This window comes from Peromyscus eremicus, chromosome 23, assembly GCF_949786415.1.
Source record: "Peromyscus eremicus chromosome 23, PerEre_H2_v1, whole genome shotgun sequence".
In the NCBI taxonomy this organism is placed as follows: Eukaryota; Metazoa; Chordata; class Mammalia; order Rodentia; family Cricetidae; genus Peromyscus; species Peromyscus eremicus.
The window spans coordinates 10,946,679-10,956,447 of record NC_081438.1 but is presented as its reverse complement, the minus strand read 5'-3'; the positions used below and the strand labels follow the sequence as shown (position 1 = coordinate 10,956,447).

Genomic DNA, 9,769 nt, shown 5'->3' with positions numbered 1-9,769 from the left:
ATGCTTCCTGTAGGGTATTATCACCAATAATTAAAAATAACTGCCCTGGTGGTAAACATCATTGTGTCAGGGATCCCAGGAGCCTTAGACCACAGATGCAGAAGCCTGATTGCATAGCCCCGCCCTTCCTGGGAAACAGAAACTAGCTGTGGCTATAAGGTGAGGCTGGCCCCAGAGGCAGCTGCAGACAGAAAACACTCCTGGCCCCAGGATGGCGGAGAAACTCAGCAGCACCCCGGCCAGGGATCTGGACAAGTTCATAGAGAACAACCTCCTTCCCAACACCAGATTCCGTGATGAGGTCAAAAGGGCCATCAACATCATATGTGATTTCCTGAAGGAGAGATGCTTCCGAGGTTCTGCCCACCCTGTGAGGGTCTCCAAGGTGGTGAAGGTGAGCCCCCCTCAGCCTGAGCTGACCGGATGGGGAGGGAGAGAACCCTCAGGAGCCAGGCTGCAGCCCTGAGTGGGAGTGGGTTACCTACCTTCTCTGTGTCCCAGTGTTCTCATGGGCACCCAGCTGTGGAACAGGGTAGAGAACAGAACAGCGCCCCCACCTGCTGGATGACTGGACTGATGGAACCTTACTGTCCAGGTTCCCCATCTGTGAAATGAGACAACATGACATCAGTACCTCACTCCCAGTCACTGTGACGGCCACTGAAATGTCAGTTTGTAATGCCAGCTCCACTCTGTGGGGTGTGCAGTGTGTTAGTGAGTGTGCGCAGCATTTTATTTAGGGAGGCTCTCCTCAGTATTATTATTTTCTCAGAATCTTTCTCTTTTTTAATTCAATTCTCTAAATTTAAGCTTTTGTTCTGTGACTTTTTAATACTGTTACAGGCATCTTCGTGAAAGCATGTGGTGTAAGTTTAGTGTATTCCTCTTAACATTCTGCTAACAACGGGGATCTTGGCTATAGTTTCATAAACCCGTGTTAGTTTACTCACCGTCTCCTCTCACCCACTACCATCCTGTCCTTTATTCCCCACACTGACGTCCCCCGGAGGGTCACTCTCCGATTGCATGTCACCTGTGTGCAGGTAGATCTAGAATCTGCATGAGAGAAAATGTGCTATTTGTCTCCCCCATTACCCTCCCTTCATCTTCAGTTCCTTTAGACCCCCTCCCTTACCTCCTCTTAGTCCCCCATCTATCATCACACACACACACACACACACACACACACACACACACACACACACACACAGAGAGAGAGAGAGAGAGAGAGAGAGAGAGAGAGAGAGAGAGAGGAGAGAGAGAGAGATTTAAATCTAGACCCCACAGATAAACACTGATGTTCACCCTTCTGAGTCTGGCTTATCTCTTGTACAGGAGGAGATCCAGAACCATCTATTTTCTTACATAGATCCTGATTTCACTCTTCAGTGCTGACTAGTATTCCACTTTGTATGTGCCGGCTTTCTCTATCCATCCATCGCCCTGGGTGGTGGACCTCAGGCTGCTGAGGGTCTGGACTGCTGGGCAAGGCTCTGTCATTCTCATCCTTGTCTTTCAGGGCGGCTCCTCAGGCAAAGGAACTGCTCTCAAGGGCAAGTCGGACGCTGACCTGGTGGTATTCCTTAACAATCTCACCTGCTTTGAGGATCAATTAAACCTACGCGGAGAGTTCATCCAGGAAATTAAGAACCAACTGTATAAGTTACAGCGTGAGAGACCTACAGGAGTGAGGTTTGAGGTCCAGAGTTCACCGTGGTCCAACCCTCGGGTACTCAGCTTCAAGCTGAGCTCCCCCCAGCTTCAACAGGAAGTGGAGTTTGATGTGCTACCGGCCTATGATGTCCTGGGTAAGCGAGTCAGAGCCTCAGCCGGCCCCTCCGTGTGCCTTCATCCTCTCCTCTGTTTCTGTGTGTGTGTGTATGTGTGTATGTCTGTGTGGGGCGGTGTTCACATGTGTGCAGACCTGAGCACATTTGCAGGTGTGGGTAGAGACCAGAGGCCAGTCCTGGATGTCGGTTACTTAGGAACCTGCCTTTTTGAGAGGTTGACCTGGAGTTTGCTGGCCCACCTTCATGGCTCTTGCAGCATGCAGCTGGGGTCAGGTGGGGTGTGTGCTCTGATGGAGCTGCACCCACAACCTCGGGCAACCTGGAGCCTCAGCGTGTTTATTAGGGACAGCACAGGTGCAGGAGGGGTTGCCTAGTCTCATAGGAGGTGTCTGTAGGACAGGACTCCCAGGCTGTAAACAAATATACTCAGATACATTCAGGAATTCACTCAGGCTTCCTCCACTCCCTACAAGACAGCCTGGTTTGTTTATTGGTTGGTTTGTTTGCTTCTTTGCTTGGAGATAGGTTGACCTTTGACCTGGAGCTGGCTTATCCACCTATCAGATCAGAGAGTGAGCCTGAGAATCTTCCTGTCTCCACCTCCTCAGCATGGAGATGTCAGGTGTGGACCCCCCTCCCATCATATTTTCATGTGGGTGCTGGGAATCTGATTTGGGGTTCTTATACTTACCACCTATCAAGGCCTTTACCCACAGAGCCGTCTCCCCAGACCCAGGGGCGTCATACAGAACAAGGGCAGGGCAATCACCTCTCCTTTTGATTGAGTGTGGAAATTCTATGTCACTGAAAGTGCAACAGATATTTATCTAAAAATTAACATTTGTTGCATCTTCTGTGAAAGAGAAGGAAACCTCAGACCTGTGCTGAGACCTGTGTGAGTGTGTGTGTGTGTGTGTGTGTGTGTGTGTGTGTGTGTGTGTATTACTATGTGTGCTCCAAAATTACAAATTGCCCTACTTTACCCAAAGACAACCAGAAACACCTCTGAAGGAACAGGAGCTTGGGGACTTGAGGCTTTACATCTGGGGGACACAGCACCCCCTGCTGGCCACTGTGAGAACTGCTGTCATTAGTTTAGAGACAAGGCCACTGCCTTTGGCTTAGGAGAGCCATGGACACAGTGCAGAGTCTCAGGCAGCAGGGAATGAGAGGCCAGCCTGGGAACAGGAGCAGGGCAGCATGCTGTGGGAAGCTTCAGGGGGCTTAGAACCCTGCTGAGTGGAGGGGCCAGAAGGGATGACCCAGAAATGAGCTGGGAGGGCTGCTCACCAGAAGTCTGTCTTGGTCATGGACTTCCCCAGCCTCAGCAGTTCTTCAGTGGGGAAGCAGTGTCATCTCAGAAGGACCCCCTGGGAAATGACAGTGTGGGGGACAGCCCAAGAGAGGACACCTGCCACAACCCTACCCACGATGACTCTTCCGATGAGCTCTACTGTGTGGTAGACCTTAAATTGAAAATAAACACTTGAGACACTCTTAGTTCACTGATTGAATGGGCGTGTCTTCAACTCCATCAGTAGGTGATTTTGCCCTGTGCCAGCATCAAAGCCTGATGGTATGACCTGCTGCAGCCATAGTCACACACCTCAGCATACCTAAGACACAGCCTGCTGCCTGTCTAGTCTGCTCAAGTGTGCACATGCACCCACACACCGACACACACCCACATGTATTCTTTAATCTGCTGCCTATCCACTCTACAAGTTCAGGACACACACAAATACCCTACTGCTCTCCGGACTTGGACTAACAAAACTACATGATATTAAGTTCGGGACTTCGGAAAATCACGCAGTGAAAACACACAGTGCCGGGGGAAACAGCTCAGTGGATAAGGGCAATTGCTGCACAACTGTGAGGACCTGAGTTCAAATCCCCAACACACACCTAAACAGAAAGGACCACACATTGACCTCTAATACAGGCCCTATATTTCCAGAGACAGGAGAATCTCTGGCCTGCTGGATGCCAGCCAAGCTCCACGTTCACTAAGAGACCCTGCCTCAAAGGAGATAAGGTGATGAACTATAAAGGGAGACACCTTGTGTCTTCCTCTGGCCTCTTAACATATGTGTATACTTCTTCTCAAATAGACACAAACACCATCCAAAAACAGGGCAGAGAAACTGTAAGTACGAGACACATGATATATGAATGCAGCAAACTGCTCCATGGTAAACTCTGACACAAGCAGGAGTGTACACACACACACACACACACACACACACACACACACACAACAAGCCCCATGCAGAAGATACTGGACACCAGAGCATGGTTAGCCATTATTAGATGACCCTGCAGCTCTCTTGTGTGTGACCTCAGTGTGCTGTTTCCACCCACCACTGTCTCTGGCCTGTGAGGAAGGACCAGTAAATGACAGGGACTTTCCAGGGCCACATGGTGTATGCAGACCTGAGGTATGGTGGGTTGCATGGCTATACCAGGAGTGATGCTTGCTGTGGTAAAACTCTGCCCTGTTCCCTGAACTCCACAGCCTACGAGCTTGTCACCCCACATAGACCAAAGAACCTCAGAGAAGAACTGGAACTTTTAACTGATTGAAGCCTCAATTACAGGTATTGTCTGCACAGGCAAGAAGCCTGACCCCCAAATCTACACCAAGCTCATCAGGGAGTGCATCTCCCTGGGGAGGGGGGGTGAGTTCTCCACCTGCTTCACAGAGCTCCAGAGAAACTTCCTAAAGGATCGTCCAGCCAAGCTGAAGAGTCTCATCCGCCTGGTCAAGCACTGGTACCAACTGGTATGGCATCTGGCCCACCTGCCATGAGCCCTGTCTATACATGGGGTGGAGGATGGAAGGGGTGATGAAGAGGAGGAAAGATGAGGAGCAAGGGGGAAGGGAAGGAGTGGTGGGGAGAGAAGAGAGAGAATCGAGAGGTGATGGGAAGTCAAGGGAGGGAGGAGGAGGAGGAGGAGAGAGGACCTGGGAGGAAGGACTTTCCATGATTGTTATGAGTAATTTCTTCTAGTCCAGTTTCCAGTCAACTAACTCACTCTTCAGCTGCATCTAATTCATTGTTAACATGTCATTTTGATCTTAGGATTTCTCTTTCTCTTTCTTTCTTCTGTTATTTTGAGACAGGATCTCACGATGTAGCTCTGGGTGTCCTAAAAATCACTATGTTGACCAGGCTGGCCTTGAACTCACAGATCTGCCTACCTCTGCCTCCTAACGCTGGGATAAAAGGTGTGCACCATCACACCCAACTTGATCTGTAGATCTCAAGTTAGTTTGTTTTTTTTTTAACATGCACTGCTGCTTACTATGGCTTTGATTTTCCTGATGTGTCAAGCTATGGTTGCTTTAAACATCTATCCTGCAATATTTCTGAAGGTTTGATGTATGTGCGAGTGTATGTGCGAGATATATATGGTGTGTGTTTATGTATACCTGTTCATGGGAGCACATGCCTGTGTGTGTGTGTGTGTGTGTGTGTGTGTGTGTGTGTGTGTGTGTGTGTGTGTACATAAGCATGTGGAAACCAGAGAGTGATGCCAGGTCCTGAATCACTCTCCACCTTTTATATCCAAGCAGGATCTCACACTTGAACCCACAGTGTGCTGAACCAGCAGCTCTGGACCTTCATCTAGTCCTGGGAACCCCCATGTCCATCCACTTGGGCTGGGATAATGAGTCAGCTCCCTCACAAGCCTGACATTCATGTGCCTGCTGGGGATCTGAGCACTAGTTATTACCCTTGCAAGGAGAGGAGAACCCTTCAGACACTGAGCTGTCTCCCTTGCCTCTAGTTATTTCAGAGCCTGTGATAAAACCTTCAAGAGTGAGCATCATTACTATCCCACACCCACTCTCATTCCCTGGCTGTCACTAAAGCTGTCATGATTCCTCCTGTGCCTGCTGGTAAAAGCTCAGTCTTTGTGGACCACACAGTCTCCATCTCAACCTCTCAGCGTTTGGCTATAGTACAGGAGCATCCATTAGCTGAATCTACATGAACGTGTGGGTGTGTGCCAATAAACCTGTAATGACAACATCAGGTGGCAGTTGAATTGACCCCGTGAGAAGTGGTCACAACAGCTGACTGACAGACCATTTTTCTCATTGCCTTTCTCTTCTCAGTGTAAGGAGAAGCCGAGGAAGCCGCTGCCCCCCAAGTATGCCCTGGAGCTGCTCACAGTCTATGCCTGGGAATGTGGGAGTGGAGTCACTGAATTCAACACAGCTCAGGGCTTCCGGACAGTCTTGGAATTGGTCACCAAGTACAGGCAGCTTCGAATATACTGGACAGTGTATTATGACTTTCAACACCAATACATCTCTGACTACCTGCACAGACAGCTCAGAGGAGCCAGGTAGCATGTCCCCTCATGGCTTACCTCCCGACAGGGAGGACCAGGCTGCAGCAGTTGAAAGGGAAGGTGGGAGCCCCAGGTCAATGGAGTATTTTCTTTCCTGTCACTGTGCTGGTCCCTGTCCTGCTGTGACCTGATTGACATGAGGACCACCAGTCCTGGGAGGGGGTGGTGGGCTCTCCTGTCTGCAGATGAGGAGATCAAGGCTCTGACCTTGTCCAGACCCAAACAGGAGAGGGAGGGGGTGTCCATGGAGCAGGAACTGAGATCTTGTAGCTGTAACAGTATCATAAGGGCTGTGAGGCACAGAACAGGGCTGTAATAATTAACTATAAACAATACAGCAAAATTGTCACCAGAGGAAAGGACCTGTCTTGATCCTGCGTTGTCTTCAGCCTTCATACCCCATCTTTTGAGACTGGCTGGTTCAACTCTCATCATTACACAGATTAGAGAGACTGAGGGACCTGCCCCAGGACACACAGCTAATAAAGAGCAGACAATTTGAACCCAGGCCTCCCTGGTCATGGGCAAGGATCCCTCCAGGCTTGCTCTATGCATGGGACAGGGTTCAGGACAAATTTGGATAGAGGTGCTCTGCTGGGCTCCTCCACTGCCCCTGTGCAGTTGTTCCTAGGACACTGGGCAGCTGGTCAATTCCCTCTCTGAATGTTGCTCTGCAGGCCTGTGATCCTGGACCCTGCTGACCCAACAGGGAACGTGGCTGGTGGGAACCCAGAAGCCTGGCAGCAACTGGCTGGAGAGGCTATGGCCTGGCTGGATTACCCATGCTTTAGAAATTGGGATGGTTCCCGAGTGCGCTCCTGGGATGTGCCGGTGAGAACCTGTCATCATCCTGTCCCCTTGCACACAGCTTTGGTCACTCCATCTATTGGGAGAATATTCAAACAAGCATGTGGTCTTCCCAAAGGTGCCCAGGTTTGTAGGTTGTCCTGCCACACTGCATGCTTCTCAGTCACTCTGTCCTCAGAGATTGTCACTTCACCTCTGCAGAGTTCCTGTCACTCAGTGTCCTAAGGAATGACAGCCTCTGCGCTGAGTGTCTGCTTCATGCTCAGGCTCCGTCTTCTGCTCTTTATCATATGATAATTCACTGGATCTGCACACATGTTCATCCTGTGCTTTTTATCATACAGTAACTCACTAGATCCTCACACATGCTCATCCTGTGTCCTTTATCATACAGTAACTCACTAGATCCTCACACATGCTCATCCTGTGTCCTTTATCATACAGTAACTCACTGGATCCTCATACATGCTCATCCTGTGTTCTTTATCATACAGTAACTCACTAGATCCTCACACATGCTCATCCTGTGTTCTCTATCATACAATAACTCACTGGATCCTCACTAGTCCTCTACAAGGTGTACTTAATAACATCCTTCTCTTTCTGATGAGCCGAGAAGGCTCAGGGCCTGGAATATGGCTCAGTCAATAAAACACCTGCTACGTAAGTAGGGATGAGGAGACTAATATCATCCCCAGACACATGTAAAAAAGCCAAACAAGGAGATGTGCCCTTGACATTCCAGTGCATGGACAGCAAGATCCCTGCACAGGCTGATGAGGGAGCATAGTCTCCTTGGTGAGTTCCAGTCCAGTGCCAAGGTGGACAGCTCTCGAGGAAAATAGCGTTCTCTGTTTTTTGCACACACACAAATACACACATATACATACAGAAACACACACACACACACACACAGGACAGAAGGGAGAGTCAGGAGGATATGCAAGCTGAAGCCACCGGCTCAGGGATGCTCAGCTAAGGAGTGGTGGCGCTGGGATTCCCGTGGACTCTGAAGCCAGTGCTCAGGTCCAGGAAGCAGCCTATCTTTTCTGTCTTGTTGTCATAGGGTCCTTGGGACTCTGGGGGGGGGGGCTGTGCCACAGACAAAGTGGTGCAGAGGGACCTGCACTTGGACTTTCCCTTCCTAGGGCAGGGGACTTTCTGATGCTAGGGAACAGATGAGGTCATGTGTGATCTAAGAATGGAGCTTCGTATGGGTGCGGGCATGTGGGAAGCAAACCTCAGAAGGTCAGGAAGGAAAGGAGAAGGGACCCAGGAGGGAGGTGGCTGTGGCTGCTATGGCCTCCAGGACTGTCACACAGCGCACAGGTGGCTAGGTACTTTCTCCCATTTGGCAAATCTGTTCCTGAATGAGGGGACCTCAGGTGGGGCTACATGCATCTTCAATGTGCTCACCCCCCAAAAGTCCTGATGGCCATCGTCCCAATGGATATATGCTGTCCCTTTTCCTGACGGGCTCTGGTTGCCAGTCATGGTGCCCACTCTCAGAGCTCATTTGCATACCCTTCCAAGTGATATGTGGGCTCGTAACATGATTGTATGTTTTCTATTACAGACCGAAGTTCCTGTGCCAATGTAACAGGTTAGCTATTTTTCTTTGTTTTTTTGTTTGTTTGTTTGTTTTGATGAGGGCTTCTGCTGTGTAGTTCTAGGTGGCCTGGAGCTCCCCAGCCCCCTGCCTTAGTGCTGGAATGAATGCAGTGTAGTGTACCCTGCCTTCCCTCCAGCCTCAGGAGGACAAGGATTGAGCACAGCAGCACCTGCCCAGAAGGCTCTGGAGTCAGACTATGTGCTCCTCTGCTGCAGGCCTTGACCAAAGATGGCAGGATGGTGCACAAGGCCCCACAGAGGGAGTCTCCAACCTGGGGTCAGATTTTAGTCTTGTGACCCCTGACCCTTCCATCCTGTTCCATCACAGGCAGCCTTCCTGAAAGCCTGCTTCATCTGCCTTATCCTCTGACATGTTCTTTGGGAGACAAGAGATTCAGAAGGGGAGAGAAGGTCTCTAGCTTGACTTCTATCTGTGAACGACTGGAAGGTTCTATCCTATGTCTGATCAACAACAATAAACCACAGAAGATCCATGAGGGTGTGTGAGATGAGTCATACATATATAGGTGTGTGTGTGTGTGTGTGTGTGTGTGTGTGTGTGTGTGTGTGTATGGTTCAACCTGATGCATTTATTGAGCACATATTACATGTTTCTCATGGGCCCAGGCACAGCACACTCCATAGTAAACAGACACCGAGCAGAACCAATCCACTACAGCTTTGAAGCCAGGCAGCTTAGCATCTGTTCAGTTCCCTAATTTCACATAAACCTCAGACAGGAATCCTTGGTTCTTTCTGTCCATGTCCCCAAGACAAGATTCTAGACCTGCCCCATGTGACACAGGAACAGTTCCCCAGCAAGACAGAGTTGAGAGGCATTGGGACTGTGAACAGTGCATGTGAGGATGCACTGTGGCAGAAACATGCAGGCTGGGGTTCGAGGAAGTGCGTGAAAAGAAAAGTGTATGGAATTTGTGACTCTGGTGGTCACAAAAACAGAAACACGGTTGTCTATGGTGATGATGAGCTTTGGATGCACTGAGTTAAATCACAATGAGTGTCCACTTCCTTATTCTCTTTCTGAGACAAGATCTCATTATGTGGCATAGGCCTGTAACTCACAGGCATCCTCCTGCCTCAGTCTTCTGAGATCTGGAATCACACACACACACAAACACACACACACACACACACACACACATGCACGCACACACTCACTCATGCATGCACGCGCG

General features: G+C 49.8%; 1 protein-coding gene across 1 annotated transcript; it reads left to right on the top strand.

Annotated features, from left to right (window-relative positions):
• Window positions 1-203: 203 nt before the first annotated feature.
• LOC131898568 (2'-5'-oligoadenylate synthase 1A-like) lies at window positions 204-8,562 on the top strand. Its single transcript, XM_059249758.1, has 6 exons — window positions 204-394; window positions 1,520-1,808; window positions 4,391-4,575; window positions 5,917-6,149; window positions 6,833-6,986; window positions 8,539-8,562. Exons 1-6 carry the CDS (start codon window positions 212-214, stop codon window positions 8,560-8,562), a joined length of 1,068 nt encoding a protein of 355 aa, XP_059105741.1. The 5' UTR covers window positions 204-211.
• The last annotated feature ends 1,207 nt before the right edge of the window (window positions 8,563-9,769 follow it).

Bases quoted from the DNA above. Each gene is read 5' to 3' on its own strand.
- LOC131898568 (XM_059249758.1), top strand. From the start codon at position 212: ATGGCGGAGAAACTCAGCAGCACCCCGGCCAGGGATCTGGACAAGTTC. The intron at 395-1,519 runs GTGAGCCCCCCT...CTTGTCTTTCAG, and splicing joins GGGTCTCCAAGGTGGTGAAG to GGCGGCTCCTCAGGCAAAGG. The intron at 1,809-4,390 runs GTAAGCGAGTCA...CCTCAATTACAG, and splicing joins ACCGGCCTATGATGTCCTGG to GTATTGTCTGCACAGGCAAG.